At 43.0% G+C, this 14671-nt stretch overlaps 1 protein-coding gene across 15 annotated transcripts in view; it reads right to left on the bottom strand.

The window, feature by feature from the left end:
- The window catches only part of RELCH (RAB11 binding and LisH domain, coiled-coil and HEAT repeat containing), a 169256-nt gene that overhangs the window by 129119 nt on the left and 25466 nt on the right, over positions 1–14671 (bottom strand). For 8 of the 15 annotated variants that reach the window (XM_085847659.1, XM_085847660.1, XM_085847653.1 and 5 more), the window contains exon 3: positions 8654–8728. The exons of the other annotated variants lie outside the window; for them this stretch is intronic. In XM_085847659.1, coding sequence (XP_085703785.1) covers positions 8654–8728 — 75 coding nt within the window. The remainder of the gene's footprint in view (positions 1–8653; positions 8729–14671) is intronic. 15 annotated transcript variants of the gene reach the window in all.

The raw sequence follows: 14671 nt of genomic DNA, 5'->3' as shown, positions 1-14671 counted from the left end.
CACACGGTAAACAAGGTGGACACTACAGGGACTTTCAGGACCTGACACGACAGGGACTTTCAGGTCGGAAAGCAGGGAATTTGAAGGTGGGGGGTTTGGGGTGGACTCGCGGTGGTAGAAAAGATCATGGTTTTGGATGGGGGAAGATAAGAGATGGTGGTGAAGAGCTGTTTTGAAGGCCTGGAAGGAACAATGGGATTGAAGAGAGCAAGCGAGTTTGTGCCAAGGGTAGGGGGGGTGGGGACGGAATGAAAGAGTGAAGGTGAGCAGTGATTCTTGATTTTGCAGTTTTAACAAAAGGGGGTTGCTGGCGGACCCTGAGCGCACTGAGGAAATATGGGGGAGGGGGGGGACATATCTCAGACAGCAGGAGAGGCAAGACCGGAGAGGAGACAGTAAAAGACAACAAGACCACTGACATGCCTGTGGTGAGAGAGAGTGAGACCCAAAGACTCAGCCTCATCGCAGGAGATACCAATGATCCTAAATGCATTGCGTTCCACAAGACATTTGGGATCATTCCGCAAGCCGTGAAGCAGAAAAAAGGTGAGAGGCGGGAAAACCAGCCCAGAGGGGAGAGCAGAGCAGTACTCCATCAGGCTGCAGACGGATGCTTTGTATGTGGTTAGGAGCTCAGGTGTGCCAAGGAAGGACTTTGCATGACGGAGGATGCTCAGTCGACGACTGTCTTTGGAGGCAGCTTCGAAATGTGGTTTCCCAGGAAAGATCATGGCAGATAGTGAGACCCATAAGCTTGAATGAAAGGACTTCTTCAGGAGGATTGTTGAGAAAGTAGATGGGCGGGTTTTCCAGACGATCCTTTCGGAGAGACGTAGAGAGTGTGAGATTTGTCAGGATTGAATGACATGTTGCACGTGTTGGACCAGCTTATGATTTTATCCAAATCTGCTGAGAGTGAAAAGGCTGCTGCTTGCCGACCTGAGGGATAACAGATGGTACGGCAGAGGGTAGAGTCATCAGTAAAAAGATAAAAAGGATTTTCCAGAGAATCAGAGAGATCATTGAGGAAAACCAGAAAAAGAACGCCAAGAAAAATGCCTTGAGGAACTCCAGCCTGGACAGGAAGAGGGGGGATGAGAGAACTCCATTGGAGATGTCCTTGAGAGAACATGCCATGAGTGGAGATGTCCTTGGATACCAGAGGAAGAGAGTTTGGTGAGCACGGCAGGGTGCCAGACCACATCAAAAGCAAGCGATATGTCTTGGGATATGGCTCTGATTTCATGTCTTGCATTGAGGACCTCCATCCATTGTTGGGAGAGCAGAAGCAGCATATCCAGGGTAGAGTGACCTGGTCTGAAACCTAATTGATGATCAGAGATCAAACCATTGGAGAAGAGGAAGGATTTCATGTCTGAAGTGATGATTGATTCCATAACTTTGCTGATGATTGGGAGAAGGCTGATTGGTCTGTCGTTACAGGGATCTGTTTTTGCACCATTTTATGCAGGGCAGTAATGTTTGCTGGTTTCCAAGTAGATGGCAGATGAAGTTGAACAAATGAGAGGGTGAATAGAACAGAGAGAGGGTGAGTAAGAGCAGCATAGCAGGTTTTTAGGACACGTGGGATGATGCCGTCTGGACCGGTTCCAGCATCTGAGTCGAGGTTTGACATCAAGCTCTCCACCTTGTCTGGAGAAAAGGACACAGAGTCCAGGACAGCTGGGTGCGACTGGGTAAGGTGGGTTCAGAAAGCAATGGGTTTGGGATACAAAATGTAGAAGCAAACACAGAGTTTAGGCATTCAGCCTTTTCACGTGAAGTGTCAGCTGAGCGGCCATTTCAGGTAAGGGAGGGGATGGAGGGGGAACATACACCAGACACAGACTTAACCAGACACCACCCAGATTTGGAGGAAGGAGACAGGTTTGAGAGTTCAGACTTAAGATTAGAAAGATGTGCTTTCTGACTCTCCTGAATGCAGACACACACTTGTTCCGAGATTTGTGGAAGGAACTAAGATTACCTTCAGTTAGATTCGCCTTCCATGAGGTGAAGGCAAGTTATTTCAGCACAACTGCCTCACCACAAGCTTCAGTGAACCATGGGTGGAAGGAAGGGTAGGGCAACTGAAGACGAGACGGGACAAATCTGTGCATGAGGGAGAGCAAGTTTCTTTGAAAGAATTCCCAAGACAAGTTGATGTCGGAGGAAGTATAAATGGGAGACCAGTCTTGAAGTTTGATGGCTGCTTGAAGACCTTGCCAGTTGGCCTCAGTGAAATGCCAGACTTGACGGTGCTGAGGAAGTTCTCTAATAACAGTCAGAGAGATGTTTATTTTGACAAGCACGTGGTCAGATGAACCGATTGGAGCAAAGGAAGAACAGCAGATATTTTCAGGGAAATTGGTCAAAAATCAGATCCAGAAGACTTTTTTACTGGAGTACCATTGGTTGAGATCTGGGTCAGGAAGTTGACAGATTGTGTCAGTCCCAATGAGTCACAGAAGTCTTGCTGAAGTGCCATGGCAGGTGAGAGAGGTACCCACACCAACTGGCGTGATGACAATTGAACTCACCACATGTGAGGAAGAGAGAGTTGGGAGGAGAGGATAGAAGTTGGTCCATGTTTTCTGAGAGCGAGATGTAAATGGAGTCGTCACTGTTTGGTGGATGGTGCAACACACATAAACATGAGGTGGGAGTGGAGGGCAAGCCAGAGCCAGATGTGTTCCTGGGGGTGTGGGGGGGAGAGAGAGAGAGCAGTGCGTGGAAAGTGAGGAATAGAGTCTTTGATGAAGAGAGCAACTCTGCCGCCAGGACGAGGCTTAGGTCTGTCATGCCGGAGGGAGGAGTAACCAGGGAGAGATAGTCAGGAGTCAGAGATGTATTGAAGGAGGAAAGTTTCTGTTAAGTAGATTATGTCTCGTTTGTCAGTGGCAACCTGTATGGAAAGATGTGCCAGGTTTGAACGAAGGCCCCGGATATTTGAGGTCCACACTGTAAAGGAAGAGGGAGGGGAGGAAAGAAGAGTTGTTGAAAGAGTGTGGGGGATTGCAGAAAAGTGAGTGGAGAGGGCCGGATGAGGAGAAAAGTCTCGGTGGTGATGGGTTGAGGTACAGTGGGGAGTAACAGGGAGAGACAGAGACAGAGACAGAGACAGAGACAGAGACAGAGACAGAGACAGAGACAGAGAGAGAGAGACAGAGACAGAGACAGAGACAGAGACAGAGACAGAGAGAGAGAGAGAGAGAGAGAGAGAGAGAGAGAGAGAGAGAGAGAGAGAGACCAACAGCAGAGCTGAACGATAAAATTAGGGAGACTTAGACAAACCATAGGTGTGAAGAGGAATGTGGGGGCAAGAAAAGACACATGGGGTGGACAAGATGGATACAGAAGGAAACTCTTGGGATGGAAAACTGGATATTTGTAAAGAAGTGTGGTAGGGGTGGGGATGGTTAACAAGGATAGCAAAGATCATTATTTGAAAGAATAAATCCGAGTTTGAAAGCTTATCAAGAGGAAGATTATTGATTGGTTCTTGAATGGATAACCATAGCGACAGGTGTGATGCAAGGAAGGACATTCCCTTTCCACTTGTTTTGAAACTATAGGGGAAAGGAAAAACTCATATTTACAGAAAATCTTCCCCCACCCCCTCCCCCCCCCCCCCAACACCCCACACACACACAAACCTCCCCCCTAAGGCTTCACCCCATCCTGCACCACTCTAATGCCTCCTCCCCCACCCCCATCTCTAACTGTGTGGATCGAGGTCTCCACTCTGAACTGACAGATCTTGCCCATTCAGGCGAATGCCGATAAACCAAACATCTGTTTTGCAGAATTCTTCCTCCCACAAGACGTCCCCAATTTTGTACCTCTCCCCATTATTGTCTCGTCCAATTTAATAGGCCTGAACCACACCATGGTGGTGGAGTTGCACTCTCAGCAATAACCAAATCTCTCACCATCCATGTACTAATCTTACACCTCCCAACCCCTAGGAGTACCTTTGCTGTAACCTCTCCTCCGCTCCGCTCCCACCTCTTGTTCACATGTGTTGTATCGTCGTCCTAATAGTGACGACTCCATCTACATGTCTCTCAGAGAACATGGACCAACTTCTAACCACTCATTCCAACTCTCTCTTCCTTATATGTGGCAATTTCAATGGTCACCATGCAACTTGGCTGGGTGTTGATACCTCTCTCACCAGCCATGGCACTTCAGCAAAGGACTCCTGTGACTCCATGGGACTGACTCCATCTGTGAACTTTCCAACAATAGAAAATCCTTCCTTCTGGACTTGGTGATGACTACCTGGTCCACAAATGGACATAAACACTGCCTAGCACCAATTATTTTGCCGGCTTCCCCACATGGAACTGACGAAGGTGATCTGAGGACTTTGGTCTTGCGACCAATGAGAGAATCAGAGAGGGAAGATTCACGAAGACTATGAGTGATGATGTTTGCCGTAGAACATGCATCTGAGAGATATCATGGAGGGAACAATCGGCTTGCGGCCTATGAGTGGCACCGGCACGTCCATCAGGACCTCAGATGGTTTTTATGAGTTTGCCCCAATAGCGAAAATCGAGAGAACGACAAACGAGGCCTGTTGCCAATTGAATTGACGCTGCAAGTTGGGTCGAACCGCCGGCACGTATTTTGAGACCTTGGACAATTTTGGAGCCTCTTCGCTGAAGGCGGATATCAAAAGGAGAAGAATGAACGAGGTACGCCGCCGTGTCGATCACATATGTACCGACCTCTTGAGCAGACTACATGGTGGACCCTGGACCCAGAAGGGAGGATATCTGTGACAAGGATGGGAGGTGCTGTGAATGGATATAGAAATGTGAAAGCCGGCGAAGCGCCGCTAACAGTGGGTCCCATAGATCGAGACGGCGCTTTGTGAAGAGATGTGACTCCGATGAATGGCATGAAACTCGAGACACCAAAAGCGAAGATTTGAAGGAGGTTGGGATTAGCGTGGTCGCAGTTAAGGAGCCCACTGGGATGTGGAGAAGGGTAAAAAGAAATGTACATGGCTCTGCGATATGCGAGTTGAGGCGGCATTGTGAGGCAGACTACGGTAATGCATCGATTGTGACGCAGGGAAATTCTGGGTTATTGACCCTGATGGCAGATATCTGCCCTGGCAATGAAGGTGTGGGGGGGGGAGTGAGAAGAGCGTGATGTTGTGTGACTAGTGCACGATCTGGAGTCTTGAGCAAACTGCACAGTGATACCCAGGGCGGAGAGGCCTTCAGTCGAATGGGAGGAGTTGATGAAGACGGGGCACGGGGAAAATACAGAACATTTTGTGTTAATAAAAAGGACAAAAATAGCTGAAGCAAAAATTCACAGGCCTCCAATAGGGGAAACCCAATGTCTGTGTCGCCACTCTGAGCAGCAGGAAAGTGCGCTGTAAAAAATAATGACTGCATATTCTCAAGCAAGGATAAACATCACCTTGCAAAGAGACATGATTACGCACCAAAGCAAGAACCTGTAAGGGTGTTAACTGTCTCTCCACCATCAAAAACAACACTAGAGATGAAAATTACAAACGGAAACCCGGAGTGTCGAACAGAAGGAGATCATCCTCCAATGCAGAATGTATTCCATACATGAGGCATGGGGAAGGAAAGAAAGGTAAGAGTGAGTGGTTCCGGGACCAGGACCAAAAAAAAAAACAAAATTGGTCACAAGGGTGGAGAGAGTCCTCCTTGATGAATTTCAGAAGATTTGTTCAACAATTAAAAGATATCGAGATAAAGATAGAATGGAAGAAATTTCATCCAGGGCAAGGCAACAAGTGGCAAGAGAGATTAGAGCGAGGGGAGCGATGTCTTTGTTTGAAGGTGAAAAGGGGATGGCAAGGATTTGGCCAAGATTGCACTCGAGGAAGTTTTGGCTGTGCAACGAGATGGGGAGCCATACCCCAACAAAGAGCTGATCCAAAGGCAGCAAAGGAGTGTTGCAAAACGAGAGAACGAGGGTGTCCCCATGAAAAAGGCAAGGGCCAGGTGACCCAGGCACAGACGAAGGGGAAAAGAGTGGAAAAGGCGGATGATGATGATGGGCAGAAAGGCAAGGGAGAGCAGCAGAATGAGGGAGAGGATGAGGGTGAAGATTAAGAAGAGCAGCATAGGTTGGAAGAGATAAAACTGATAAAACTATGGAACATGGGCGTGGTGGAGGGGGGACCAAAACTCCATCACAAAGAAAACAACAAAAGGACAAAAATCTTCATGTGGCGGACCAACCATTCAATTAGAAAAATGATTTTGAAATAATCTACATTAAAAGAAATCAATATTGTGCGTTTTGCAGCAGCACTATTCATTGAAGAAAAAGTAACGGGAAAACACCACCAATATAGGAAAAAATATAACATCAGAGATGGGGAATCCCCCGCCATTGAAAAATAATTGAAATCAGATAAGCGTTTTTCCATTTATTACAAAAAAATTTTTTCAAGATGGCCGCCCCAGTCGGCCATCTTGGATCCGGCCACGCCCAAAATCAATAGTGTTCTTCCTTTTCAGGTGGTACATGTGTGACTCAAATTTCAAATCGATATGGCGAACAGTTCATGAGTTATCGCATTCACAGCTATAAATGTTGACGCCCAGCCAGCCGGACAGACGAACGATCCGGTTGACAATAATATCCCCCTTCCGCCACGTGGTGGGGGATAAAAACCCAGGCCCTACAAATACAAGTTGAGGCCAAATCCCACCATGGAAATAGAAATTAGAGACACAAAGAACAACTAAGGAAGGAATTAGGTCAGATACAACAATTCAGGAAAGGAAACAAACCCAAAACTACAAAAAAACTGAATCCAAAGAATAAATATACCATCAGAGATGGGGAATCCCCCGCCATTGAATGAAAAAGGTCATACATATTCCAGATAATGAGGGAGGTGAATTGGAAACAAGACACCATTTGGACATCATCTCGAAAAAGTTCCCCAGGGGTGAGGAACGTAGTAACCAAAAATAATTGAAATCAGATAAGCGGTTTTCCATTTATTACAAAAAACATTTTTTCAAGATGGCCGCCCCAGTCGGCCATCTTGGATCCGGCCATGCCCAAAAGCAATAGGGTTCTTCCTTTTCAGGTGGTACATGTGTGACCCAAATTTCAAATAGATATGGCGAACAGTCTATGAGTTATCGCACTCACAGCTATAAATGTTGACGCCCGGATGGACAGACGGACGGACAGCCGGACGGACAGCCGGACGACCTGGGTGACACCAATATCCCTCTTCCGCCACGCGGCGGGGGATAAAAAACAAATACAAAATCGAAGACAAAGACCTCGAGTGCTTGGGTGCTGAAAACAAACTCAAAATAGAAATGATAGCAAGGAGAAAAAAAACAAAACTACGAAGAAGCAAACAACAGGAGAAAACAAAACCACATGTTTGAGAGTAACCCGAAGAGATTCTTCCACGAATTAGGGAAACAAAAGCAGAATGCGTCAACTCCCCCTGAACAAGAAAAGCTAGAAAATTGTAGAAAGGAATTTTTGAAGCTCAAAAGGAACATCAGAAGGAGGCAGAATGGATCACAGACTTGACGGGCAGGAAAGGGACTTGGCCAGGGTGGGGGGTGGGGGGGGAGCTCACTCAATAGGATAGAACTCATCCTACTGCTTTTGCAAAACAAACTCCAGCTATAGGTTCCATGTGTTCCTGTGAACCGACACGCAAAAGCACCGAGATTAGACCCATCAACATCTGCATCAACCAATTTGCAACCGATAACTACATCAGACATGAGGAAAACTCATTCCGGCAGACATGTCCGTTGGCCGAAAGAGATTTGTGCAGGCATTTAATTAGGCCTGACATTTACATCATTATCGATCGTCTCTCTCTGGTCATCGATCTGAGGGTGAACGAGTATAAATGACCAGTTTTTCATTACATTTTGCTCATATTTGTCATCAAGCAAAGGTGTGAACAATAGCAGCCGATCAGTGGAGTTCTTCCAGAGCCAATGGATGGAGGGGACACTGCAAGGCACTTAACAAGAGCTCATCATCACGACACGTTAAAGCTCACGTGCTTTTCCTTACAAGCCTTTCCTCATCCCTATTCACGAGTCACTCAACAAATCAATATTTAATAGTGACTTTTGTTCAATATTACCAAGACTATTGAGTGAAGTGGATTTTGTTTTTGTTTGACTAAACGACCGCAACAACAACGAAGGACTCTCCTTTTCTGCTTGCCATCTTCGACGCCATTTTAAAGCCATGGCGGCTCAACGTCAGGAAATCATTCCTTCTTCACCAACGGCTGAAAAGATGATGAAGGCGTTATCATCAGCCGGACTTCATTTACAACACGTCATGACGTTTTAAATGCGAGTGAGATGCATTTTGTTTTGGTTTAAACACCATCATCATAACAAGCACACTGAAAGGAATAATCACCACAATAAGTTTGTGTGTATTGTAACCCTCTGTGGTGTGTTGAGTTTTTTGTGTCCGTCATTTTGACGGGCTGTTCCCCTAGTTTGAAAATAATCGACTTTCATTTGTCATTTTTCACTTTAAAACGAGTAGATGTAATGCTTTCTTGACCGTTATAAGGTATTAATCACAAACGCATGAAGATAATCCAATTATATAGAAATAAATAAATCATAAATAAGAGCACCTGTTGTTTGGGAAGTTAGGTTTGCACGGAGGGCCTGAATGGTGTCCTGGGCCTTCCGAAGTTCAAACTCCAAAACTTGAAGTTTCCCATTCACGGAGTGGGGAGGAACAGGTTTGAAAGTGTGCCATTTTAATGTTCTTGAAACAAAAGTTAGAATAACACCAACAGGCATGCATACCGATAACATGCAGGCACATTTATAAGAAGTTTATCCTTGTAAATAATAATAAATAAATAAATTTACAAAATCCAACTTTATATTCTTCACAAATGTCGAATTTGTAAATTTTTAAATAAAATACTTAAAGCTATGGCTTCACAACAAATTCCAACAATCCTTGTAACCTTGGTAGCAATTCAGGAAAAATAGCGACACTGAACATGTGTACATTTCAACACAGCGGCTGTCATTCAATTACTCAGGAAGTACACAGTAGTAAATGAAGGATCATCAGGTTTGAGTAGCATATGTGCATTGGACAATGAAAGGGAGCAATCAATTTAATCATTATACGTACAAGGCTTGTGTGTAGGGTGTTCATGTGAAAGAATGAACGATATATATATATATATATATATATATATATATATATATATATATATATATATATATATATATATATATATATATATATATATATATATATATATATATATATTATATCTGAAAACATTTATTATCAAAAGGAAGCTTCTGCTGAATTGCATGATGATTCACAATCAAGGTGTGGATAAAAACCTAAACATAACCAAAATATATAAAACACACAAAGATCACATGGGCACTTGAACAAATCAAACAATGAATAACATTAAAATCTCTTAATCATAAAATATATAGAAGAACTAAAGCTTCCACAAATCCTCAACAAAACATGGAATACAACTCCCTCTCCCTTCTACCATTACATGTTTATTAATGTATCTTATCAAAAAGGGAACTGCACCGTTTTGTAACCTACTTGTTGTGTATATCTCATTTTGGTATCTGAGAGTATTACGAATCTGCATTATGTGAATACCATCGTGTCTAGGGAACCATCCTCTCGATCTATCATGTTGTGTGCAAGAGGAGGAAAAGTTTGTAAAGGTCTGCTCTCCTATCGTCTGAGACTTTCATACCAACCATTTGAAGAGCTTCAAGATAATCTATTTCCAGCCTTGACAGGGAGAAGGAACGAGAGGATCGCGTTAAGAGTTATGGGCTGAATACAGGAGCGGAGGAAGTCGTTGATTCCTGACAGGTGGTGACCTTGGATACCACAAGCAGAGAGTTTGGAGATCAAGGTGGGATGCCAGACTGCATCAAATGCTTCAAGACATATGTCCAGAGAGATGGCCTTGATCTCATGTCTGAGATTGAAGGCTTCCATCCATTGTTTGGAATGTAGAAACAGCATGCCCTTAGTGGAATGACAGGGTTTGAAACTGAACTGATGATCTGAAATCAGGCCATTGGAGAAAAGTAAGGATTTGATGTCAAGTGCAATAGATTTCATGACCTTACTTATAATTTGAAGTAAGATAATGGGTCTGTAGTGAGGAGGATATATTTTTACCTCTGTCACCGAAGGTGGACGGAGGTGATGTTTGCACCCATGCTGTGTATCTGTCTGTTGTCTGTGAGAATGATATCTCAAGTTATGGATGGATTTGGAGGAAACTAGGTTGACAGGTTGGGTGTGTGACGATGATGAATAGTTACCATTTTGTTGAAGACCTGGATCTGGATACAAGAATCTTTTAGTTTTTCAAGTGATCCTTTAATATTGAGTGATGGGGCCAAAATGATATATAGCACTATATCTCAAAACGCTGTGGACACATTACGACAAAAGATGGTGGATGAGTCGGGTAGGTGATAATAGCAAGCCAATTAGATATCAGTGAAGGTCCGGATGCAGAGCCAGCCTAATCAGTGGGCTACAAAACAAACTGTTCAGCCTGGAGGAGGCATGCACTCCACCATTAATTAGAGTGCTTGCTTGAGTGTTTAAGCCACTTGCCGAGTGCCCTACAGTCGATAGCGGGCTGTTGATGTCCCAATCGGGATGTACAGTAGGCAGTTGCTTCAAGGTAGAGGCACATGATGAACCGGGTGTGCTTTACAAAAGTTATATAGTTTCTCTTTGTGGGTTTCAAAGCAAAATATAATTGATGACACCCGATTTCCAAGCCGTTTACGTATCAACACGTTTTCTAAATCACCGAGCGAAATATTTTGTACCCATCACACAACGATTGCAGCACATCTCCTTGAAACGTCTATATATATGCAACTTTTAAAAATTTGTTCATTGAAATTCCCCCACAATAGTGAAAGCTATTCGTGTGTGTATGTGTTGTGTGTGTTTTATAAAGCATGACATATTCTCTCTGCCAACTCCACAACCCACACCTCTCTATCTCTTTGTCCCGTCCTCACTCTACCCCATCCTTATACAGTGCAGCACCCTCCATCCACACCTCTCTCTCTGTGCCCCTATAGTATCTGGACGGTGGTTATATCCACATGTGTCCAGGCGGTGTTTATGTCCAGATGGGAGCTTGTCTCCGGACGTGTCAAGGCGGTCTTTGTATCCGGACGGTATGTCCGGTAGAAAATGGATTTCAGACATTTTGTTTCCAGGTTCATTGTTATTCTCGGCAGAATAATTTTGATGAAACAGTACGAATCATAATTAACGCTCCATCACACATCTTCCTTCCCTTCCTCTCACCTCACACTGCTTTCCCTTCCTCCATCCCTCCGCACTCTCTCTCCCTCATCGCCCCCCACCCCTCCTCACTCTTCTCTCTTCCCCCTCCTACTATTCCCGTCAGCAAAGCGACGGGGTGTTATTTGCGAGAAATAATAATAATAAACTCGAACAGCACTCTTCAACGTCACATCGTTGACATATGAGTAGAGGATAAATGGAGTTTCTAAGGCAATCATTCAAATGAATGGGGGAAAAGGGAAAAACTCTCTGAATCAAGGCCCAAAACCCCAAAATAGGAGACCGATTTCCTCCCTCTCCCATACAAATGAACGGGGAAACCTTTCTGACTCAAGCCCCAAAAGTTCAAAATAGGAGACTGATCTCTACCCCATTGAGTAAATGTAAAATTGAGACTTACTGATTAAAATACTTCTTTCCTTTCATATTTTCATTCCATTCAATGAGTGATCCAATGAATATTTGTTCACGTTCTACTTTCGGTAATAAATAATTTTCCTACTACATTCAGCAGCATCGAGTATATTCACTTAATCTATTCAAGCACAAAAGAAAAAGCTATTCCTCCTTCGGTTTCGTAAAATGGGGAAGTGTTTTTAAAGCACAGTTGCCGTGAAAATGAGTCAGGCTGCTTGAGAACGGCTGCTTGGCCTGAACCAAGTCATTTCCTTTGTGGAAAAACCATTGTTATGTAAATATCCCATTACGTCATTACGTGCTTATTTAAACCAAGTTTTGAGCGAACGGAGGCGTTTTAAGAGAATAGCAAGTTCAGATTCTTACAACAACCTTACGGATCAATCGTTTTCACAAGATGAGAGGTGAGATTTCACAACCCAATTTATTATTTAAAATAATTAAATCACTGTACGACATATAATCATTGGGGTTTTTTCAACAGATTGTCCCCAATAACAACATTGTTGAAAATGAATTATTTGAATATCATGAGGAATGGATAAAAATGAACGAATTTCTTGAAGACATTTATTCATTTCAAAATGAACTGAACGATATTATTGTTGACTGGAAATAATTACTCTCACATCATATAACGTGGAATAAATAGAGTTCAAGGTGAGAAACACACGTGTGTGTGTGTGTGTGTGTGTGTGTGTGTGTGTGTGTGTGTGTGTGTGTGTGTGTGTGTGTGTGTGTGTGTGTGTGTGTGTGTGTGTGTGTGTGTGTCTGTCTCTCTCCCTCCGTCTCTGTCTCTGTTTATATCTCTCTTGAGTGCTGACTCATTATTATTATTATCATTTTTTTTTCAGTTTAAACACCTGTCTGGATGAACCAAACACACAACTTAATCTTCTGGAGGAATCTGACATGACACTCAAGACATCTGAAGCAGATTGCTGGGAAAGATCATCCATTCTTGCAACTGAATATTTACCCAAAGAAGAATGTTTAATATTTTCAATCTTGATGAATTATATTTGCTTTGCCTTCAATTATTTAATTCTTAATTATAAAAAAGAACAAAGGAAGTGCAAAGGAGGGGTAGGGGGGGGGTAGGTGCGTTCCCCCAAAGACCCACCACTCCCCTCATCCAACCCCCCTCCCCTCCCCGTGTGTGTGTGGGGAGGAGTGGGGGCACACAGGGGGGGATGAGGGGGGTGGGCGGGGTTTGTGTGGGCAGGGCTTGGGTGGCTGGAGTTTGTGTGGATGGGTGGGGCTTGTGTGGATGTGGTTTGTGTGGGTGGAGCAATTTTTTTAAAATTAAATAAACATATTGTGTGTGGGGAACTAATTAACTAATCACTAATTATGTGAATAAGATGAATGTGGTTTTTGTGTGTGGAGCTTGTGTGGGGTGGGGCTTATGTGTGTGGAGCTTGTGTGGATGTGGTTTTTGTGAGTGGGGCTTGTGTGGATGTGGCTTTTGTGAGTGGGGCTTGTGTGGATGTGCCTTTTGTGAGTGGGGCTTGTGTGGGCAGAATCAAAAAGGGGCGGAGTTTAAAAGAAATTTCAATTTATCTTTGTCTTTTGCAATTCCTGTGAATAAAATGAACCTAAAATCTCTTCCCCCTTTAAATCATATACCTTATAGGTCCAAGCAACTGTATCCAGTACATGAATGATTTTAAAAAGCTCATTTGTCCATTGTTTAGTATAACCATTTTCAAAATGAGATTTCCACCTGTACATTCTTACTATATCACCAACTTTAAACTTCGGCTTTCTGACATTAATCTCTTTTTCATATTCTAATTTTGTAAATGTTTCTGATGGTTTAGTATACGTTGAGTTGTGAATCGTATCATTATACTTATCTACAATGTCCTGAATTGAAGATACCCATTGTTGAGAACCGAGTTGAGTGAATTTTCTAAATAGTCTCTCTTTTAAATTGCGATTGAATCGCTCAATAACAACCGCTTTTCCTTCATTAAAGGTGCTGTATAATATAATGTTATTTTAAAGAAAATTCAGAAATGTTTTGTTGGATAACTCTGTACCCTCATCAGTCCACAATTTTTGAAGTTTTCTCTTGCTTTTATTGAATATCTGTTAGAAGGCTAACATAAGAGTATTACCTGTTGTGTTTTCCAAAGGGACGACCCACGCGTATCTACTACTCAAATCAATAACGGTTAAAGCATACTTGTACCCCTTATCATTATTGAGTTCAATCAAATCAGCGGACCAGATATAATCAACCTTCTTGGAATAAACCTTCCTTCTATGAAACTTTGTGATTATTGGTTTAGGTAATTCATTAGCTAATTGTTCTTCAATCTTAATGACATCATTGGAGCCTATAAGTTTTTTTGAATTTCCAAGCCCAAGTTTCAATTTAGCACTGATCATCTTCTTCACAATGAACCTATCAACTTTTTCTCTCAAGGTTGGATTTTGTATCAGAGACAAATTGTACAACATTTCTCTATCGGCTTCATGTTTTTCTTCAAACGTTGTAGTATTTCCATAATCAATATCGTGCCTCATGCACACTTAATCAACCCTATTGATGGGTTTGCTCCATGGTTTAAGATTCTCAGCCTCATCTAATCTTTTATTCAAGTTTGTGCCTGGACCACAGAAAGAATACCCTGATAGATGCAATTCCCCTGGTATTCCAGTAGTTGTAAATTTACTTCCTGGTAAAAGCTTTTGTATATCTCCCCCACGTTTGTGTTTGGTGAATTCACTCTTTTTTGAGCCACACACCGAACATGTACCTTTTTGTATAACACTATTATTTTTACTTTCAACATACGAGATATTTTTACTCTTGGTTTTCTTTTTACATTTTAGACAATAACTCATTTATTTCTGAGAAAAATTCCTACAG

Source organism: Eptatretus burgeri, chromosome 11, assembly GCF_056783735.1.
Source record: "Eptatretus burgeri isolate ZD-2024b chromosome 11, Ebu_testis_v1, whole genome shotgun sequence".
In the NCBI taxonomy this organism is placed as follows: domain Eukaryota; kingdom Metazoa; phylum Chordata; class Myxini; order Myxiniformes; family Myxinidae; genus Eptatretus; species Eptatretus burgeri.
Note: the sequence above shows the minus strand (reverse complement) of the source record. Positions and strands in the feature narration are given on the sequence as shown.